Source organism: Lissotriton helveticus, chromosome 5_1 (assembly GCF_964261635.1).
Source record: "Lissotriton helveticus chromosome 5_1, aLisHel1.1, whole genome shotgun sequence".
NCBI classification, from domain to species: Eukaryota; Metazoa; Chordata; class Amphibia; order Caudata; family Salamandridae; genus Lissotriton; species Lissotriton helveticus.
This window is the reverse complement of record NC_136065.1, coordinates 688128846-688152264: the sequence shown is the minus strand read 5'-3', so window position 1 is coordinate 688152264 and position 23419 is coordinate 688128846. Positions and strand designations below refer to the sequence as shown.

The 23419-nt window shown below is 45.0% G+C and overlaps 1 protein-coding gene across 2 annotated transcripts in view; it reads left to right on the top strand.

Moving 5' to 3' along the window:
• The window catches only part of MICU1 (mitochondrial calcium uptake 1), a 627696-nt gene that overhangs the window by 105663 nt on the left and 498614 nt on the right, over nucleotides 1-23419 (top strand). For both annotated transcript variants that reach the window (XM_078643080.1, XM_078643081.1), the window contains exon 2: nucleotides 9295-9456. In XM_078643080.1, coding sequence (XP_078499206.1) covers nucleotides 9296-9456 — 161 coding nt within the window. In that variant the 5' untranslated portion in view covers nucleotide 9295. The remainder of the gene's footprint in view (nucleotides 1-9294; nucleotides 9457-23419) is intronic.

Sequence of the window (23419 nt, the reverse complement as noted above, 5' to 3'; positions counted from 1 at the left end):
GTGTGGTGTCCTTTCACTTGGTATTAAAAGTGTTGCATATGGTAAAACAGCTGGCTTCACATGCCCTCTTGAGTTTAGCCTAAGACTGCTTTGTCCATGCTACCACTAGGATAGCTGGTCTATAAGGTTGACTTTACAACCATCACCATAAGGGTTGTTTGGACTGGTGCAAGGTGCTCACTAGAATAGTGAACATAATATACCAGGCCAACTTCTCACACCATGTATTTCTCTTCTACTTGTTCTCCACTTATGAACAAGGGAGCACATTTTAACAACTGTCACCCAAATTCATTAGTGTATACCTTTCCATAGATTCAGTACCACAGCCTCCCTCTAGAAGAGGCATCAGGATTCTTCCTTGCCTCAAACTTTGCCCATATTTAAATCCAGCCTATTATTTTCTTAATTAAAAACCTAAAATAATCTCCTGACCTGAATTCCCTAAGATAAGGTTCAATGCTGCAATGTGCTTCTCATTAAAACTTATCCATGATTACTACAGTATTGTTTGACAGCCAGTGGGTGCTCTGTACCTTTGTCAAGATGTCGCATCATGCCCCATACCATACAACCTTTGTTCAAAACTGTCTATGTTATGTTATGTTAAGGTGACTTGTACAGCGCATGGCTGCCCAAGCAACAAGGCGTCCCAGCGCTAGCAGAGCAGAGAGAATATTGTTAAATGGATGTAAAAAGCCAGGTTTTAATCAGCGTCCTGAATGTCCAGTGATTGTAGGTGCTGTGTGCAACTAGAGGGGTGGAGTTCCACAGGGTGGGGGCCAGGGCTTTGAAGGAGTGACCCCCGGCTCTGCTACGACGAACACGTGGAATGCATAGCAGATGTTGGTCGGCGGAGCGTAAGGCACTCCTGGAGCCATAGGAGGAGCAGAGCTCCTGCAGGATTTGGGGACCCTGACCGTGCAAAGTCTTATGAATAGTGCATAGGGTTTTGAACTGGACTCTTTGCCTGATGGACAACCAATGAAGGCGGTGAAGAAGATTGGAGGAACGGCAGTGTCTGGGTGCAGCCAGGAGGGTTCGTGCGGCAGCATTTTGTAGTCGTTGGAGTCTGGCCGTGACTGTTTTATTAACGCCCAGTAGAAGACCATTACAATAGTCTAGGCGAGACAGAACCACCGACTGTACTATCAGTTGGCGGATAGGGGTGTCAAAAAACCCCAGAATTGGTTTTAAGCTGCGCAGGAGGCCAAAACATGTGCCTGCCACTTTTTTTGCGTAAGGCTCAAAGATTCTAGTTCTTGACGGGGAGCTCAGTCCCATTCCGTTAATTCTGTATTGCCCAGCTTCCCAGTCTCTTGAATATATGTTCCTATTTAAAAAAAGGCACTGTATCAATATTTTCATTCTTGCACCCTTCCATAAACAATGCTGAATTTGAGCTGCATTACTAAATAATCTATAGTCCCTGGATGTGCAGGCTGCAAGCAGAATGATTATCCAGCACCAGTACTGTAAACCATATTTTTAACTTAACTTGGTTTGGCTGGTTGCTTTATTATAAATGCTACCAGAATGGTAAATAATTCCAAGATGTTTGCTCATGTCCGGCTCCTAGACCTGTTGATATTGACATATGGCACTATTTTTACAACCTACTGAGGCTCTAAAACCCAAGGTGCTTATTGCATTCGGAATTGCTTCAATGTCTCATTTGTTACTCACTGTCATCCTCTTTCAAAAGCTCATAGCAAGCTTTGATATCGCCTTTACCCCGTTTTCAAGCGTGATATTATGATGCTTGTGTGTAAAGCATAACCTTACTCCTGCTAAATGCAGGACCAGTCCACCAGTAAAACTACCATGAACTTAATTCAGCTGACCAATCATGGACTGTAATTGGAATATTGTTCTTTTGTAGTTCAACAAACACTTTGAAGTGCACCTTGATTTTCTTTACTGTTGCTGGTGGAAGTCTTACCTCATGATCATGGTATAAGTATTTGCTGATCTCTTGTATTTTTTACTCCCTACCTGAACCTCAATCTTTTATGACGTCTAAACACAAATTCTTGCACAAGTTTACAGCATTCCCATAAGCTTACTGTCCATACAGAAAATAGTAATTGAGGTGTTGTTTCAATGGTTGGATGTTTTGCATTCAAATCTTCCCCTCTCTTACTTATTTATTGCCTCACCATAACCATCAGAAACACATCAGTGAATATCTAATTGTATACTTGAATATGATTTGGTTAAAGGTATTATATCCATGCTCCTAAATATGGAGGATGCAAACCAAAGGATGAAAATGTCACAAGCAGATTTCCTTAGCCAAATGGTCTCTCAAAGAGATCCCCTCAACTAATGTCAGGTGACCTGTCATCCTGCAGTTTGTAAACTTCTTATTGGGTATTATACCAGAGGGGAAACCATGATGATGATGATGATGATCAGCTTCTCTGACACCACCTATTGGAATTTCTCTACCTGACTTGGGCATTATTCCCCATCTTGACCACTCTTTGGATGGAATGGTAAACCAATAAGACGCCTGCTTCACAGTGGCATTTTTTGTTTTTTAAAGTGTCCATGAAGGACATATTAAATCACACACCACCACAATGGTGCATCCATAATTTGAAAGACCCTGATCTCCAATCTCTTCCAAACCCTTGTGTTTTTCCTACGTCGTCTTCGAGTGGACACCTTACTGTTTTCCATCTTTCAAGTGACATAGGTGTCCCTGTTGTGCTCCCATCAACTTGGGGCTGAGCAAAACCAAAGGGGATGATGGACGGAGTGTTGAACATTGCATGCACTCACCCCCAGTCAACTGATCTGGGTTTAATCCGTCATCATTCTTTAGCTCACTCCGCCACCCCAGTTCAGACATGGCCATATGCAAATTAGTCTGACCCTGTGCCTCATGGGATCAGTCCAGCCCAAGCTGCCAAGCCATGTCTTCCCAGGACTGGAAACAAGCATCCTGGGACAGGTTTCTGGCTATTCAGCTGTCATCAGCCAGGCTAGCTTGAATCCAGTGGCAAAGTAAGCAAGGGACCTATGTCTGGGCATACCCTGCCAACTTAGGGCGAACAAAGCGAAACCAAAGGGGATGATGGACGGAGCGTTTGAGTACATCAAACACTCACCCCCAGTCAACTGATCTGGGTTTAATCCATTATAATTCTTTAGCTCACTCCACCACCCCAGTTCAGTTATGGCCATATGCAAATTAGTCTGACTCTGTGCCTCATGGGAACAGTCCAGCTCGAACTGCCAAGCCATGTCTTCCCTGGACCGCAAACAAGCATCCTGGGACCGGTTTCTGGCTAATAAGCCGTCATCAGCCAGGCTAGCTTGAATCCTGTGGCAAAGTGAGCAAGGGACCCACGTCTGGGCATACCCTGTCACTTAGGGCGAACAAAGCAAAACCAAATGGGATGATGGACGGAGTGTTGAACATTGCAAGCACTCACCCACTCATCAACTTGGGGCTGTACATGCAAACCTGCAGGAGCTTCAAATGAAGCATTGCAGAAAAGTGAACTGACAACTCCTTTCTTAAGGTGGCCTTTTAGCTTTCTTATCCTTTTCTGACCCATTCCCCTTGACCTAGCAGAAAAAGGCACAACCTAAAGCATCAGAATTTGTACACCCAAAAGAGAAGTATTTTTGCCATCAGCCAAAAATGATTTTGAGGGCAAGGTAAAGTATTTTCAAATTCCTGTGCTTTATTTAGAAATCAGGACAACAGCTGTTTGCGATCCATATCCATACAAGACCATACGTATCTTTATCAAATTCTATAGAAACCTAAAAAGGTATGCATGTTTGAAAATTCAAATTACATCTTCATAGCTAGTTTATGACACTTTATGTGACCATACTGGGTGGTGCAGTAATTTATGCCTATCCGCCACTCTTTGTCTTTTAAATCTCCATGTGATATAAATAATTTCCTTTCTACTTGCTGCTAATCATAAAGTGAACATTTCTTCCATTGTTGGAAGGATCGTGTCTTGGAGTGCAGAGACCCGTTTTTCATTACAGTTTGAAGATGGGTTATTGAACATGTAACTAGTGCTGAATTGCTCTCATATCAAATGCACCTTTCAGGCATGTGCTTTTATTCTGTAAATGTAAAATTAATATCTCTGATAACCAAGATCTATAAAACGTGATAATGAAAAATTTCCTAGCTAACGTAACGGAAAGTTTCAATTTTATTAAGGACTAGGAGGCGAGGATTATGCCTTCTTTCTCCACTTTATTCAACAGCAGCGAAGACGCAATAAACTACGCTTCCCATGGAACAGTGGGAAAGCAGTAGAAAAGAAGCAAAACTGTGACAACCAATCACAACAATAGAGTCCGTGTCCAATAGGGAGATAATGGCAATAAAAGACATTAAGGTTTGAACACCCAGCTTGGGACGTAATAGTAACCAGCGTTTTTTCTATTCAAACCTAATACACACACCAGATGGTGATGAGGACATAATAAAAACAAACACAATATGGGCAGTGCAATCCTAAGACCGACCAGTACACAAACGCCATGATGTAAATGGCTAGAAACTGGTAATAGACCTGGAACATCTAGGGCTGAGGGTATTGGACAGAAGATCTGAGCAAGATAAACCCTGACACGCACTTATCATGGCCCTAGGGCGACATTGATCATAGATTACACTATTTTTACTCTGCCACTACTAGAACAAACAAAGGAATTTTCAATAAAATACACCACGGAAAGTGACCACTCGGACCAACACCTCGTACTGGCAACCTCTCTCACTAGACAAGCAACAGTGCCACCTGAACTAGGGTCAATAACATCTTTCAACTTAAAACTTCTAAGATGGACAAACAATTCCCTCCCAAAAATCTCCTCAAGGATAAAGGAACTTATCATGTCCCTTGGTGCACAGGAAGGTTTACTCACAGAAGTTTGGACCACATTTCTAATAACACTACTGAAGGAATTTTTGCAAACCTACCATCAAAACCCCACTGAATGAGACCAGGATAGGCACCTGAGAAAACAGCATTAAATCTGAGAACTGAACTAAGAAGAATAATCAAACCCGCGAGGGGATCACAGTCCAGGGGCCCACTTGGGATCAAATAAAAACCTGAAGAGGCAATATAAAAAACGAATTTGGGAAGACGAAAAGAAATTAAAATCGATAACTTATGGTCAAAGATTTTAATCATTGTCAAAAGATCAAACACAAGAGCTTTTTTGGAATTAGTGAACGGTCACGAGACCATAACCGGCAATAAAGAATACCTGTGTAACTGAGCAAGCCTGGATAACATACATAACCTCAACACTCTGCATCACGCCAGGTAGAGGGTTTGAAGATGTGGAAAAAGCAGAGCTTCCCTGCGCCAAAGTTTGCAATTCATTGACTTAACCATGCTTAATAAACCTGACCACACCGACTTCACTAGTTGAATAGTAGGACAAAAATTGCATTTAGATCCACTACAAACAACGGTTAGGAAAGCCAAAGTTCCAGCAAAGACCTCAAAAGCATCAAAGGCAATAAGACAGCTATCTCCTCTATACACAGTAGCAAAAACAGCTAAGGTGATCCAGGAAGGCAGACTGGATGGGGCCCAGGCCCAAATGGGATCCCACAAGCAATCTACAAACAGGACCCTAGGTTTGGGGCTGTCCCGTTGTTTCGCCTCTTCCACGAGGTGGGTAACTTAAATAGCCTGCCAAAGAGTTGGAGAGGGTCAATAATGAACCCGCTATATAAAGGAGGCGACCGCACCGATCCAGCCAACTACCGAATGATCGCCCTTCTTGATACCAAATACTATGCATCGCTGATTCTATCAGATTTACTAGACTGAGCAGATTTAAAAAATATAATCCCTCTTAACCAGTTGGAATTCCGCAAAGTTGAGGGCACCATCACAAACCTTCTTGCCCTAGGATGAATGGCAGATACGAGTTTACAACAACAAATAAGCCTATATTTATGCTTCATAGACTATAAAGTGGCATTTGACCGAGTAAACCGAGGTTTACTGTGGTATGAACTAGAGCCATGGGGTCTCTTGGAAACAATACTAAAAACTATACAGCTACTATATACAAATACCTGGCTCCAAGTCAAATTTGCCAATGGCAACAAGCTCACTATGAAGATCTACACAAGTGCCGGTCTAAAGCAAGGGTGTGTGCTGGCACCACCCCTGTTCAATCTTTTCATGGCCGATTTCTCCATAAAGCTAGACGAGGTGAATTCACATCCACCACGCCTTAGCATATTGCCCATCACCCATCTATCTTATGCAGACGACATAGTGCTATTAAGCCAGACATAAATAGGACTACAAAGGGCAATTAATGTACTGGCGAAATTTGCAGAAGAAAATATGATGGAAATTAAAATTTCCAAAACAAAGGCAATGATTATATGTAGTCGTGCTTGGAAACATCGTCACTTTCTGATCGGCAATTTAGACCTGGAAGAAGTTAGCATCTATAAGTATCTGGGAGTGCTAATGGATAATCAACTGACTTTACATAAGCATAATGAGATTCAAATGAAAAAAGGAATATTTGCCTTCTGCTCAATGGCAAGGAATCTGAAACAGCCATCATTCACACCACTGCTCGCAGTTATTAAAGCCAAACTCCTCCCAACAGTGGCATATGCAAGTGAAATCCAGCATGGGAAAGATGCGGCTACTATGGAAACCCTACAAACAAAAGGTTATAAGAGTATTTTCTTTACCCCGTAATTCCTCCCAGGCCCAGGTGAGGTTAGGGTTCGGGTTGCAGCAGCAGCGTGTGCAAAGACGATATGCTAATATTAAAACATGGTACAAGATTTAGTTCAATCAGCAAAATCCAATCAACAATGCACTATGGAGGGCTTTAGATAATGATCCTCACTCTGCCTATACTAAGTACTTACAAGCCTTTGGCGATTGAATCTCCCACTATTTTCCTTTCAGCTAACGCTAAAGAAGGTGGCTATGAAGCATTCACTAATGGAGGACAAAACAAGTTAGAGTAAGAGATCCCACGCATGGATGGTTTTGCAATCATATACCAAACTACAACCGGCAATTTATTTAGGTCATACATATGCCCCGTATCTAAAACATGGTTCTTAGCACTGCGTCTTGGCTCAATTCCATCAAACGCCGACAACCAAGCTGGCAATATGAAGGCCCGAAAGCATGCAGTCTTTGTGCAGCAATGCAGCAGGATCTAATACACTTAATTTGTGTCTGTCCCAATCTAAAGCCATATCGCCATATTATAAGTGGCGTTTGCACCTGCAGAGCAGCAATATTACAATGCCTTGATCCAAATGACCCACAGCTCAATTGTAATCTGGTAACGTTTTTAATCCTGTATGAAAAACTAATAAAATCCGGTCTAAAGGGAGTCACAGAATAACATATTGGTGGGCATATACTCTACAATGGGCCTCTGCCAGTTTCAATCGGTGTTATGGAGCTGCATTAATACCACAAAAAGGACAATCAATCGAGACTGTACCTTACAAAACAGGCTATTCTGTTAGGATTTTTGCTCCTTTCACTGTCACCTTTATTCACTTTGTACAAATCTTTAAACCCTAGTATAATTAACTAAGCACATTCTTATGGTTTTAATTAACTAAAACAATGAAGAATTTTTGAATTTGAATAAGTGTGTGGTACCATTTGAACAAGTTACCCTGGACCCTTTGGGCCGTCCTCTGAACGTCAGCATATGGTCACTCCAGTTCTTCTTCTTTTATCTTTCCCTACTGCCTTCTTCCATTATTGCATGTTGGGCAATCTATGATTAGAAGGCATGGATGTAAGAGTGAAGTCTAGATATGACACTAGGCCCTTGAAGAATTTATAGTGCATAAAGAGTTTTTCAAAGGCTTTTAATTGTATAGTGCCAGCTAGTTTGTTCTGAGTTCCTTTGAAATATATTTATCCTTCTTGCCAATTCCAACCTCCATCCTACACTGTGCGTGGTGTTTGATTTTTGTTGGTACTAGAACATGTCTCTTAGCATTATGCAATCCTCTCTGCACAATTATCAAATTATTTCTTGTCTATGGCTGTAGAAAAATCTTGGTTACCATGGAGCAGAGCGACCATTAGTAAGGGTGTCCCATATCTACATAATCTGCTTGATCACTTCCAGTGCATACGATATTGCTGGTCTTGAGTGTTTAGACAGCCAGTGGATTTACCATGGTGGTCTACCCAGAATTCTGTATAAGCCCAATGCTTCTCCATTTCTCTCGAGACTACTCAAAGACCACCCATAATTACATTGCCATATAGTACTTCTGTGTGTCTCGTACACCAATCCCATCTGACTTTGATGTACTCTGGATGACTGTAAGCTATATGGAACGTAAAATATGTTGCTGTATAGAATTTCCCACGGACAATTTGTGTTTTCATTAAGTCTTATTTAAGGATTACCAACAGGAGCGACTTGAAGAAATATAACAACTTCGGAAAGATGTTCATCTTGCGAGCCCCCAATCTACCCATCCTTGAGTTGAACATAGGGCCCCATCAAAGAAGTTTGCTTTTGAAGTTCATCTTTTAGGAAACGCTGGCAGTTAGCTTTATAGAGATCATGGATCTTGGATGTGATTGGTATACCCGGATATTTTAATACTACCCTTCACCCATTTTAAAGGAAAGAGATATTCAGTACTACTCTTAGTTGTTATGGAGTTCTGGATACCCAGTATTTCAGTTTTATTGGAATTAACTTGGAAGCCTGATATCATGTCAAAGCACCGGATAGTGCGGATGAAAGTGTGGATCAAGTGTCCGGGTTCATTAACGTTAGTAGGATGTAGTCTGCAAATAATCATTTTTAAGCCAGCCCCTAGAGTCCGTGTTCAATATTTTTGTAAATATTAAAATCATTGAAATTGCTAGATCCTATAACTCTCTAATTTGATCAGCTGTCCAACAATATTGTACAACATCACCTCCAATCCGCTTGCTGAATGGCAAAGGCAGGAGTAAGTGCATATCCAGAGTCGGACTGGGATTGTCATTACACAATGCAACGTCTGGTGTATGGTGAAGGAGCTAGTGCATAGAGATGTTTTCCCTTTAGAGAAACAAAAAAAACAATTCGAAGTGAAGTTGCTCCTTTGTGTTTCAAAGCTGAATTTAGGATGTTTAACTGGTTGGCCATGTGGCTGCCTGGGTGATAGAATTTGTGTGTGAATTCACTGTTTATCTTAATACTGATCTGAAGCAAATCTACCCATCATGAGACCTTTTGACAATTATTCCTCCTGTGCTTTTTTTTTCTTTCTAGGATGTTTCGCCTTCGGTTCTTGCCTGCAGTGGCAGGGTTGGCTGCTGTTTCTCGTCGATACCATGGTGTTGCTCATCCCATAAGCAGCAAGCGTAGACTGATGGTAGCAGCATTTATTGGTGCAAGTGCTGTATCAGCAAGTGCTGGGCTCTTGTGGAAGACGTAGGTGGAATCTTTTATTTTGTCATTGTTGTTGGTTGCAGACCTTAAATGTTACATGGCGTATTCGTTTAACTTTTAGGTGGATTTGTCTAATCTAAGTTTTTGCCTTAGCTTGTCTGTTTTTCTATGTCTTTTCGTCAGAACTATTTCACTGTCAGTAAAGCACAATTAAGAACTATAATTGGATGTCTTTACCCTTCCATAAGGAGAAAACATAGAAAATCTTCAAGGAGCTAAAATGATTACACTTTCAAGACACCCGCGTAAGCCTCGACTGTACATGCGCTCGCTCCAATATATATAGGCAATGTGGCTAGCAAACACACTGCCCCCTCCCCTAGTCTACCCTCCAGAATAATTTCAGGTGTATGGAACGATCTGCTGCTGCCTTGCCAAAAGGCTCTCCAGTATCTATGTTCAGATTTGGCCCGTTTACAAGTTACCTTCTGCTTTCCTAAACCTCTCCTACCTTCCTACTTACATATCGATTGTTTTGATCCCTGACCAGTCAATTTCTACAGCAGATTCACAGAACCGATTTACTAAAAGCACTTTAAATTTGCAATGTTTCGATTTTAGAAACCTATAAAGTCTTCACTTTATTCACCGCAGGCTATTTAAATGTCACCTATGTGCAAGTTCCTTGTGTTCTGATCAAAGAAATTCCATTCAGATAATTTATGCTGACTTCCCAAAATGCCACTTGATTTTCCTCAAAAGGTTATTCAAATAGTGCTCAAATGGGCGAAACAGCCACTATTTTTCTCTCTTATTGACTTTCCTTTATAATACTCTGGTTGTTCTATAATATTTCAGTGCCTTTTATTATAGATGCCATAAACTGTCTGACTGCACTTATTGTATTCCTCTACTCTTTATGTCCTTTACTGTTACACTTCATTGTAAATGTGACTTAGATGTGGGACTCGTCTAGACAAAGATAAGTAAAAAGCATTTGTCCCTACACTCCTACATATATATTCATTGATATTGATATTGATATTGAAATGTATTTGTAGAGCGCTCGTTCGCCCGGGGGCTTCATGGCGCTATAGACAGGGACACAACGTAGCAGTCAGAGGAAACAAAGAGGAGCTCATCAAAACGCTTGGGAAAAGAGCCAAGTTTTGAGGGAGTGTCTGAAACTAAGGATGTTTCCACACATTTTAAGGTGAAGAGGAAGGGAGTTCCAGAATGCAGCTGCAAGGTGGTCAAAGCAGCAGCCTCCAAGACGCTTCCTTTTGTAAGTAGGGACAGTCAGAAGATGTTTATGCATAGAGCGAAGATTCCTAGGGGGGTCATATTTTTTAAACAGATCTCTGATGAATAGGGGGCCTGATTGGTGTAAGGACTTAAATAAAATACAACCAGTCTTAAAAGCCACCCGTTGCTCAACAGGCAGCCAGTGTAGTTGTTTTAGACCCAGTCTGACAGACTGCCTCTTAGGTAGATTCAGAATGAGTCTGGCTGCCTGATTCTGAATCAGCTGGAGGCGCTTTAGCTCGCCAACCGGGAACCCAAGATAGAGACTGTTGGAGAAGTCCAGTCTAGACAGCACCAAGGAGATGACAATCTGTGTGAGCGCCTCCAAAGTGAAGAAACAAGCAATTTTCTTAATTTTCTTCAGCTGAAATAGGCTGGAGGACACCACTGCGCTGACCTGCCTTTTTAGAGAAAGATCTTCGCTGAGGAAGATTCCTAGGCTCTTAACTGAGGACGATTTGGATGGAGGGGCTCCCATGCTGGATGGCCAAAAGCCAGGGTTCCAGCTGAGTACACTCTGCCCAGGCAAGACCAGCTCAGTCTTGCCTGGGTTGAGCTTCAGGTGATTGCAGCTCATCCAACTCAGGATGGGAGACATGGTGTTTTGAAACACTGCCACTGAGTCCTCGGTGTTTAAAGGAAAGATGAGCTGCAAATCATCTGCGTAATTGAAGATGGTAACTCTGGTATCCCTGAGGGAGTACAGCAGGGGGCGTAGGTAAAGATTAAAAAGTAAAGGTGACAGGGAGGAGCCCTGAGGGACTCCACAGGTGGTAGGAATAGTGGGGGCCGTGAAGGGGCCCAGTCTCACGGATTGGTTACGGCCAGTGATAAATGAGCGAATCCAGCTCAACGCAGGACCCCTGAGGCCGGCCTGTTCGACACGGTTGACCAAGATGGTATAGTCAACCGTGTCGAATGCCGCTGATAGATCTAATAATACCAGAGCCTGGTGGATCCCCTCGTCGGCATTCCGCCTCAGAGTGTTCTGAACTGAGACGATGACTGCTTCAGTAGAGTGAAGAGGACGGAAGCCGGCCTGGTTAGGCGCAAGGAACTGTGATTCTTCCAAGAATTGGGACATGCTATCACAAACATGAGCCTCCAATATTTTGGCACAGTACGGCAGCAAGGAGATGGGCCTATAATTGAGAGGATCCGATGGATTAGCCCCAGCTTTTTTCAACAGAGGGATGAGAAGAGCTTTTTTAAAACTGGCAGGGACCAAACCCTGTGAGAGGGATCCATTCATCATGAAAAGAATGCTCTCAGGGATAGCAGCTCCCACTTCCCGCAAGATGTAGGGAGGGCAGACATCATCAGGAGAACCAGATTTTACTTTAAGGAGGAGTTTAGATAGGCAGGCAACATCAATGGGGGGGAAAGATTCCAGGGTAGAGGGATTGTAATAGATGTCCGAAGAAGGAGGAGGTGGGATGGTAAGAATACTTTGCTTTATGGTGCAAATCTTATTCAGAAAGAAGGTATTAAGAGTATTGCAGAGATCCTGAGTGGGAGCCACAGCTGGGGAAGTTCTGTCGCTGCCACTAAGACTCTCCACAATGTTGAATAAATCTCTGGATTTATTACTTGAATGAAGAATTTGCTCAGAGAAGTAATCAGTTTTGTGCTTCTGAATAAGTTTCTGGTACTCCTTTCGTGCCCTACAATAGTCAGCCTTGTCAGATTCTAAATAGGCCGACCGCCACTTACGCTCCTTCTGACGAACTTGCAGCTTAGCGGCTTTAAGATGAGGTGTAAACCATCTGTGAGCGTCATGGGTGCGGGAGCGGGGGAAATTGGAACAGGGAGCATGAGCATTGGCAGCCTGAAGAAGCCAGCTGGAGAAGGCTTCTTCGTACCCCTCAATATCCTGATCAAATGGGGGGAGGGATAAAGTTAAGGTGTCAATGAAGGCAGGAAGGTCAGCATGCTTCCAAAGTCTGACTTTCCCTCCTTGCTGAGGCGGCTGTTTCCTGTTCTCAGTGATGGTGATAGAAAAATCGATCAGAAAGTGGTCCGACCAGATACATGGGGTGATGGAGTTAATGGTAAGAGGAATATCCTGCGACCAAATCTGGTCGAGGCTGTGTCCTTTTTTATGGGTGGGGAGATGAATCTGCTGAGTGAGATTCATATCTGAAAGAATTTCCTTCAGTGCGGCTGCCTGCCCAACCGGCTCAGCAGAGTCCAGCCAGAGGTTAAAGTCACCCAGCAGCACAATTTTCCTATAACTGATTATCAGGGGAGCCAAAGATTCTGCTAAAAGTGCAGTGAATGTGGGCATGCTCTGGGGGGGGCGATAAATGAGGACCATAAGTAAGGATCCGCTATTAGTGTCCATCCTAAAGATCATGTTGTCCGATCCTAAAAGATCGAAGGATGGGAGAGGGGAGAAGATGTGGTTTTTAGATATGATAGCGGCGACTCCTCCACCCCTTTTATTGGCAGGTCTATCCTCATGCAAGATATAGTAATTAGAAGGGACAGCAGCCAGGATGTCAGGTAGGGAGTCGGCGTTTAGCCAAGTCTCCGTGAGGAGTAAAATGTCTGGTTGCTCAGCCTGAAGTAAAAGAAATATGTCCATGTGATGCTTCACCATGGACCTTGTGTTTAAATAAAAACATTTAAGAATTGTCTCAACCCCCGACGAGGGAGTAGAGATGGCAGAGGGGTTGGGACAGATAAACGGGTCAATAATATATTTAGGACGTAGGATGCCATGGATAGCGGCACGCTTTAGGACATGCGCGGGTGGGGCGGGCCCTGTGTCGTCTGAAGGTCGGAGACACAGCAGGTCAGAAGAGGAATAAGACAGTGTTTGAACAGGGGTCCTGGCCCCGTGCCCCGGTCTGCCGCGGACGGGCGCAGACGGGCTTGACTTGTGCGCGACTTCGGCGCGCACTCGTCGCGCCCGCCCGCTGCGCTCCGATATACACATTAGTTTTGTAGCCTCTGTCTTGGGGGGACTAGACCGCTAAATCCGGTCCAGCCCTACCCAAGATGGCGGCTCGCCTCACCCTCCACGCAAACGGCACCAGCCGCGATGGAACAGGGCGGGCAGGAACAGGTAAGTCAGTGCGTTAGGTCAGGAATAATAAACAGTGCATAACACATTAAAATTAATCGTTTTTAAAATTTTCAATTTTTTCCAAGCGCTGGCGCCACAATCGCGCCAGAGCACCAGTAATTGCTGTCCTTTGCAGCGCGTGGTTTAAGGTATGCAACAAAGTCCCAGAGAGAGCCAGGCAGCTGCCACCAGCCTAGAATTCTCGGTAGGCTCTGTGCCGGGGAAGGTTTTGTAGCCTCTGTCTTGGGGGGACTAGACCGCTAAATCCGGTCCAGCCCTACCCAAGATGGCGGCTCGCCTCACCCTCCACGCAAACGGCACCAGCCGCGATGGAACAGGGCGGGCAGGAACAGGTAAGTCAGTGCGTTAGGTCAGGAATAATAAACAGTGCATAACACATTAAAATTAATCGTTTTTAAAATTTTCAATTTTTTCCAAGCGCTGGCGCCACAATCGCGCCAGAGCACCAGTAATTGCTGTCCTTTGCAGCGCGTGGTTTAAGGTATGCAACAAAGTCCCAGAGAGAGCCAGGCAGCTGCCACCAGCCTAGAATTCTCGGTAGGCTCTGTGCCAGGGAAGGTTTTGTAGCCTCTGTCTTGGGGGGACTAGACCGCTAAATCCGGTCCAGCCCTACCCAAGATGGCGGCTCGCCTCACCCTCCACGCAAACGGCACCAGCCGCGATGGAACAGGGCGGGCAGGAACAGGTAAGTCAGTGCGTTAGGTCAGGAATAATAAACAGTGCATAACACATTAAAATTAATCGTTTTTAAAATGTTCAATTTTTTCCAAGCGCTCGCGCCACAATCGCGCCAGAGCACCAGTAATTGCTGTCCTTTGCAGCGCGTGGTTTAAGGTATGCAACAAAGTCCCAGAGAGAGCCAGGCAGCTGCCACCAGCCTAGAATTCATGTTTTCAGAATTACTACACTGTAGGTATCCTCAATCTTGAGCACACTTTGGTGGAGCTTTTGTACACTAAATGAGTTTGCGATGTAATGGTATGCTTATATTATTCTAAATATGAACTTGATAGTCACAATGCATTGTAAAAACACGTTAGTTGAAAACGATCACCTAATGCAAGGATTATAGCAAACGGACAGCATTTTAATCCCATTTATAGCCCTGCTTTCACTTTTCTGCTTTTTGCTCATGGGTGTAGAGTAAGGCATTTGCGAAATTCGCATCATTTGCTTTTGCATAGTGAGCCAGGATGAACTGGGTTATGTGGGCCAGAGGAACTTTGTTTGTACTAACTTCAAAGAAAATGTGGTATAAATATTGGGTCCCTGACCCCAGAACTTTAGATTACTGCTGGACTAAGGAACCTGCCAGGAGGAAGATCTGGAAGAGCGGTCAGGAGGAGTACCGCCCCTTTACTGGTTTTGCTTTGTTGGGTTGGCCTGTAGTTGCTGCTTCAGTCTTGGGCAGGGAAAGGACTGGACTAGACTGTTCTTTCTGCATTCTAAATATCTCCAAGGGCTTAATGTAGAGCTTGCCTCCTGTCTGAAGTCTCGTAATTCAAAGACTTCAACATCTTCTAGGTACCAGCTTCTGCAACTGACCACAGGGAAAAAAAGATAGCCTAGCTCTGTCAACGACACCACTGCCAGCTCTGTGACCTGAAGGCACCGCCGAGGGCACGCTGTACTTCACACTGCGACCCTGGTCTCAACTACGCCACTGAGCCACAGCTTGCAACGTGACTTGAGTGCATCGCACTCCTCACCGCCTCGCTTCACGATGCAGTGATGCAGTCACCAACACCGCTGCCTGCGCCTTGACCTGTGGACACTGGTCGTGGAAAACACGGAGCACCGTCCGGTTTCTTACTGCTGCCCTGGTCTCACCTTTGCCTCTACAAGCTGACTTTGACGCCGCTGCCTGCACCGTGGTTTGGGGGCATGCCTCGTAGGTTACACGATGCAGCACACTGTCCCACTCCGCAGCCTTGGCCTACCGACATCAGCGCCATCGACTCCAGATCATCAACCGACGCCGCTACCTGCACCGTGACCTGTGGGCCCCGCACACTGCATTGCCCCACTTCACACCATGACTGTCGACGAGCCGCTGCCTGAACCGGAACGTGAGTTTACCGCATGTCGGGCCGCTCAGCTTCACACTGCAGCACCAACACCTGCCGGTGCTCCTGACTTCAAACTCTTGGCTTTCGACCTGCAACTCATGTGACTTCATTTGCACGACTACTCCTGCCCAGATTTTTAGAACCAACTCCAGCCGACGCCGCTCCTCCGGACCTCACCGCATGGTCTGACGCCTTGCATCTCCATAGGTACTGTTTTACGGGTCTCCCTAACACCGTAGCTGGCCCACGATCAGCCAGAACTATTCGATTTGTTTGCTCACGACACCATGATAGCCTCAGACTGAGCTATTGGCTTCAAGTAACTGTTTTTAAAGTCTATTTTTGCTTTATTGGTATTTTAATCACTGTTTGTAAGATTTTGTCTCGTTTTGGTCTTGTTTCACTCAGATAAATATTGAGTATTTTTCTAAAACTGGTGTGGTGTCCTTTTTGTAGTGTTTTCACTGGATTACTGTTGGTTATATGCAATGCTTTACACATTTCCTCTGAGATAACCCTGACTTCTCGTGTCAAGTTACCAAGGAGGAGAGCAGGGATTATTTTAGATGTGAAATCCCCTTATCCTGACTAGTTTGGTGGATTCTGCCTTGCTTAGGTGCATACCCTAGCTAACCAGAACACCAAATTCTAACAATGCTAAAGACCGACCACCTTCGTCGTACAAGAAGCCATCTTCATGTGCCACCCAGAAGAGCATGGTAATCTACAACCTTCTTAACAGTAAACATACCTGCGTTATATTTTGTTCTATATCAGCAGTTCCTCTGTCCCTTTTGGTTTAAAGCTTATGGGCATTTATCAGCCTGCTTGTAAATATTACACCCCATGTGCATCTCTTCTGTCGCTCCGGGGTTGACCCAAAGGTCTTTTATTAGGCTTCCTGTAAACAGAGCACACAGTGTGATCCTCCTTTGTTGCCCATGGCGACCGGATTTAGCATTTATTCTGGCTACATGAAACCCCTGCATGTCCTCCCCACGCCCCCACACCACTGCTTTTACTGGGACACTGCGGTACAAAAGGGGGTGGTGATGGACGGAGCATCTGAACCAATCAAACACTCGCACCCAGTCAACGGATCTGGGTTTAATCCATCACTGTTCTTTAGTCCACTCTGCCACCCCAGTTCAGACATAGCCATATGCAAATCAGTCTTGACCCTGTGCCTCATGGAAACAGTCCAGCCCGAACTACCAAGCCATGCCTTCCCTGGACCGGAAACAAGCTTCCTAGGACCGGTTTCTGGCATTACAGCCGTCTTCAGCCAGGCTTGCTTGAATCCAGTGGCAAAGTGACCACCCCTTTTGTACCGCTTTGTTCGCCATAAGTTGGCAGGGTATGCTCAGACGTGAGTCCCTTTCTCACTTTGCCACTGGATGACTTTAGATTTTATGTTTTGGAGGAATTTCATTAAAGGGCTTCAAGCCCTGCCCCTCTTTCCCATTGGCTGGCGTCACCGTTTATGCTAAACGGTGGCCAGCCATTGGGAAAGAGCTTTTCTCGATGTAAATGTAAATGTAAATGTGTTTCGATTTATATAGCGCACTAATCACCCAGGGGTCTCAAGGCGCTTGCTTAGGGAACCCGTCCTGGTATTCCCCTGTGAGATACCCCGGCAGGGTGTCCACAAGGTGAAAGCCAGGCATCCCGCCGCGAGGGGCCGTAGTGGAGATTTAAGCAAGCTATTGCCCAGAGTCGCAGAGTGTGAACCCGTGAGTCGAGTAGGCACCGGAGCGAGAATTGTCGAGTCCGTGGAATTTTTGAGCCCGAGACCCGCCGAGGCGGGGAATCGAACCCTGGTCCACGGCTGATCTCAGCTTCCGGGTCTGCCGCCTCTAACCACTGAGCCACGCTTCTCCGTAGACTCCGTAGATGTAGACTTTTCTCTTTTTCATATGGCCCACTTGGACGGGCTCGTCTGATTTCCGTTTGTTGCAAAAGCTTTCTTATCTTTATGGGGCCATGTGTTTCAAACACATGGCCCCATAAAGTCAAGAGATCGGCTGCAGCGCGGTCCTCTTTTTCTTTCAGGGCTGTGCTAAGTTCCTGTGATCGCAAGCCGTCGCCTAGCAACCTAGAGCTTCCAGCGCCCGAACTCCGGATGACCACAACATTCCCTAACCAACAAGTATTTGCTATCAATGTGCCCTCTTCCTCCATCAGTGTCACCCCTTACACTGGTTTGTGCCGCTTGACTGGCGCTGTGGCTGAGTGAAGCAGAGTGGTATGCCCAGTGCTGTACAGGGCAAGACCGAGTGCAAGCGAGGCAACAGAGCACCGCTGTGCTGATTTCTATCCCATCCTACTGACACAAATCACACCATGGCACCAACAGATACCGCCAAAAATCACCTGACACATTGCGCACCGCAACAGCAGCTCCGCACCTGCACAGTAACTGCTCTCTCACTCACATTGTCTCTCTGCTTGCTCTGCTGTGTCCTGCGATGTACTATCATGAGCGGAGCGGGGGCTACACCAGCTGTGTACGCGTTACTGTGATCTGGACGTGAGGTAAACTTGCACTGCTGCGGTTGCTGGGGTGCATGAGCAAGTGCATGTGCTGGTTGGTGTCTGAAGGTCGTGGGGTGGAGAAAGGATTGCTTGCTTCGTGTGCTTGCAATCATACAACACATCGGTTTTGTTTCCTTCATTAACTGTGATAAGCAGTTAGTTGCAATGCTCCTTTTCTATAGCGTGAAACTTAACAGAAGGCAGCGGAGCGCTGCGCAGTGTCAGGTATTCACAGAATGTGCTTTCACTTCCTCTTCACTTTTTGCAGTCTTATCTTATCGATTGTCTCACTTCCTCTCACTAGTTATCTGCGACCCATGTGGTCGGGCCTGTTTACCTTATCTTTTGGTGTCCCAGTGGACTATTGCTTTCTTAGCGGTCTCACTTCAGACATGTTGTTTACTTGAAGTGTTTGCCCTATTAGCAATGTACGCACACACCTCGTGGTGTTCTTATTTCCCCCGGTACATTGTCCCACTCTTCACACCGGGTCTTGTGTTCAATTTAACCAATATCGCATAGTGTTTTTTGTTGTCCAAGTACTGTCTGTACTCCCAGTGCAATAAACCAGGCTCATCCAGTGCCCCTCGACCCTCCCCCTGCCCCCGCTGTGCTTCCTGGGAACCTCGTGTAGCGCTGGATTCTGCAGTGTTTGCACACTTTTAAATATTTAAATAAAGTACGGGTGGGGACATTGAATCGACAAGTACCTCAATAGCTTTAGTAGCTGAATAAGACTTATTTGCAAATGCTTGCTGTTTTCATGTCGGGGACCGACCAGACAGGACATAAAAGAGGCCCATGAACAGCCAAAACAAGCATTAAAAAGGCAATAGGTCTTGCCTTTAATTAAGTTAATGCAAAAACAACAGTTGATGGGCAGAATGCAGAACAATGTCATACATTCACCCCAGTACAGAGATCTGAGCTTAAATCCATCGTTTTTTTGCTCACCACACCACCCCAATTCAGACATGGCCATATGCAAATCAGCCTTGACCCTGTGCCTCATGGGAACAGTCCAGCCCGAACTGCCAAGCCATGTCTTCCTTGGACCGGAATCAAGCATCCTAGGACCGGTTTCTGGCTAGCAGCCGTCTTCAGCCAGGATAGCTTGACTCCAGTGGTGTGGAGAGCACAGGACTCACGTCTGAGCATACCCGTCCCACTCGGGGTGACAAATGCAAAAGCAACAGTTGATGGACAGAATGCAGAACAATGTCATACATTCACCCCAGTACAGAGATCTGGGCCTAAATCCATCGTTTTTTTGCTCACCACACCACCCCAATTCAGACATGGCCATATGCAAATCAGCCATGGCCCTGTGCCTCATGGGAACAGTCCAGCCCGAACTGCCAAGCCATGTCTTCCTTGGACCGGAATCAAGCATTTCTAGGACCGGTTTCTGGCTATCAGCCGTCATCAGCCAGGATAGCTTGACTCCAGTGGTGTGGAGAGCACGGGACTCACGTCTGAGCATACCCGTCCCACTCCGGGTGACAAATGCAAAAACAACAGTTGATGGACAGAATGCAGAACAATGTCATACATTCACCCCAGTACAGAGATCTGGGCCTAAATCCATTGTTTTTTTGCTCATGTCTGAACTGGGGTGGCAGAGTGGGCTAAAGAACGGTCATGGATTAAAGCCAGATCTGTTGACTGGGTGTGAGTGTTTGATTGGTTCAGATGCTCCGTCCATCACCACCCCCTTTTGTACCGCTTTGTTCGCCATAAGTTGGCAGGGTATGCTCAGACGTGAGTCCTTTGCTCACTTTGCCACTGGAGTCAAGCAAGCCTGGCTGAAGACGGCTGTAATGCCAGAAACCGGTCCTGGGAAGCTTGATTCCGGTCCAGGGAAGACATGGCTTGGCAGTTCGGGCTGGACTGTTCCCATGAGGCACAGGGTCAGACTGATTTGCATATGGCCATGTCTGAACTGGGGTGGCGGAGTGAGCTAAAGAACGGTGATGGATTAAACCCAGATCAGTTGACTGGGGGTGAGTGTTTGTATTGTCAACGCTCTGTCCATCACCACCTTTGGTTTTTCTTTGTTCGCCCTAAGTTGGCAGGGTATGCTCAGACGTGAGTCCCTTGCTCACTTTGCCACTGGAGTCAAGCAAGCCCGGCTGAAGACGGCTGTAATGCCAGAAACCGGTCCTGGGAAGCTTGATTCCGGTCCAGGGAAGACATGGCTTGGCAGTTCGGGCTGGACTGTTCCCATGAGGCACAGGGTCAGACTGATTTGCATATGGCCATGTCTGAACTGGGGTGGCGGAGTGAGCTAAAGAACGGTGATGGATTAAACCCAGATCAGTTGACTGGGGGTGAGTGTTTGTATTGTCAACGCTCCGTCCATCACCACCTTTGGTTTTTCTTTGTTCGCCCTAAGTTGGCAGGGTATGCTCAGACGTGAGTCCCTTGCTCACTTTGCCACTGGAGTCAAGCAAGCCCGGCTGAAGACGGCTGTAATGCCAGAAACAGGTCCTGGGAAGCTTGATTCCGGTCCAGGGAAGACATGGCTTGGCAGTTCGGGCTGGACTGTTCCCATGAGGCACAGGGTCAGACTGATTTGCATATGGCCATGTCTGAACTGGGGTGGCGGAGTGAGCTAAAGAACGGTGATGGATTAAACCCAGATCAGTTGACTGGGGGTGAGTGTTTGTATGGTCAACGCTCAGTCCATCACCATCTTTGGTTTTTCATCATTGATAACACCAGCACTGTGCTGCATAGCAAGAGCGCCAGTTATAATTTTTTTCAATTAGCTATAACTGGTGAATTTCATTGATGTTTTGAGTTTTAAAAGTTTTACCTGTCATTTTCACCTAAAAAGAGCTTCATTTTAACCTTTGTGTTTTTTTAGTGGATTAATTGCTCGCTGTCAAGCCCATACCAGAAACTCAGCCCCACTAAGACAGAGTTCCTGTCATTTGCCAATAGCTACAACCCTGGCTCAATGACATGAAACTTTGCAGTTCTGAACCCAAACTTTTGCTTAATAATATGTCGCATGGATTCATCCTTGACACCATCCTCACTCTCAAGGAACAGATTGAATCAGTTGGCTCCTCTTACTGACCAGCACTATCTTCAAAACTAGCTGCATCACTTACGAAACCATCCTGTTGAGCACCACAACTGACAAGCTCACCTTCTCTGGTGGCTGTCTCACACGCTCAGTCTGAACCCTATCAGACTGTCGATGGGGGCAGCAGTCCTGTTTTTTCCATCTATGGGCCTAGGATCTAGAATAACATCTCCATATCCATCAAGACCATACTACACTGATCCAATTTAAATAAGAATCGAATATGCTCCTCTTGATATAAATATCTTTATTCAATTAATTAATAATCCTAAAAGTACCTACAAAATCATTGCTATAAAAGCTTGTATATCATAGTGATAAAAGATAGATTATTACATAAACATTTAAAATGATCTTAAAGCAGAATTAAATCGTATAAAAGCAGGTTATAATCCCATTTCAAACGGCTATTATTTATGTGATACAACTTTAACCAGCGGTCATTTATTCAGTGTGGCAATAAAATGTAAAGTGTTTTTCAGAAATGACCCAACAGCAGTTGTAATAGCAGGATCAGCAAGCATCTGAAGATAAAGAAAAGCATGCCTATATTGAGAAAAAACCCAGCGCCCTTAAGGTGGGCAACAAATATGTTCTTCGGGGGAATTCATACATTCTACTGAAAATAATTAAATGGCCCAAAGCCTGTAGTGCAATGCTGTCACAAGGGCAAATTAATATAGAGTTAGGTTTGAATTGACATGGTGGAAAACATAACGTATCCTATATCCCGCCCATTCGGAATTTGGATCTCTCCCAAGGATTTCTGGCTTTGAGCTAGATAGGGCTCAAGACCCTTTCTAGTTTGGATGATCTTGCAGGATCTCGTAATCTGCTTTTCCAGCGCAGCAGATTCCCTTCTCTCCATAGCTTGTTTTAAAAACAGCTACTTGACCTTTCTCCCATCACCTTCTGTGAAAGTTTGGAGGTCTTGGTACAGTTCAGGGTGTCCCAACCTAATAGCTAATGTTTAATATAAGACAGCCACAGGATTTTATGTCCATGGTCACAGTTCAAACAGTCCTGGATCACTTCCCTATTAAATGTCCGTTCCCCCACTTCAAACTGATACCCATAGGAGCTGGGGGCTAAATTGTCTAAATCTTCAACATACCCAAGTCCCAGCTCATCGCGAATAAAGGAACTAGGGCTAGCTGGACCCACTCCAAGCAGTTTCTGTTTTTCTTCCTGTTGTATTCTTCTACAATTACGATATCTCTAGATAGCGGTGCAATTAGTAAAAACCGTGGATTTGGATCAGGGGAATTATTGGCTTACTACCAATCGCCAGCAAAAACTTAAACCGAGTACCACACGCTTGAATAAACTGCTGGCTTCTTCCAGCTAAACTAGGAGACCAATTGATTTGTTGGTCAAAGGTGATACCCAAGTATGGGAAGGAATTAACCCTTGAAATAATCTTCCCTTCGATAGTTAGTGGCCTCATTTTAGTTGTCTGTCTCCTACAGACCATATAATGGGTTTTAGAAATATTGGTATCTAGTTTGATCTCATCCATGAATTTAACAAACGGGTCCACCAAACCCCGGAGACCGTTAGGAGTACATGATAACAAAACCACGTCATCTTCATATAGCCTAGATGGGACAAAAACAGCCTTAACCTTTGGCATGTCTTTTTACCATTTAAAGACAGAAAATTGTTCAAACCATTAACATATATTAAAATTAAAAGAGGTGCCAACACACACCCCTGTCTGACCCCTTGTGGAAGACGTCTACATTCCGTATAGTCTCCCTCCTGTTCATACTTAATGGCAGTAGCAATATCTGTATGCAAAGCTCTTAAAAAATTCAACACTGATTGGGGCATTCCTAAGTCAGTCAATAGAGTCCACATTTTTACCTGTTAACTCTGTTGAAGGAACTACTCATGTCCATAAATACTAAA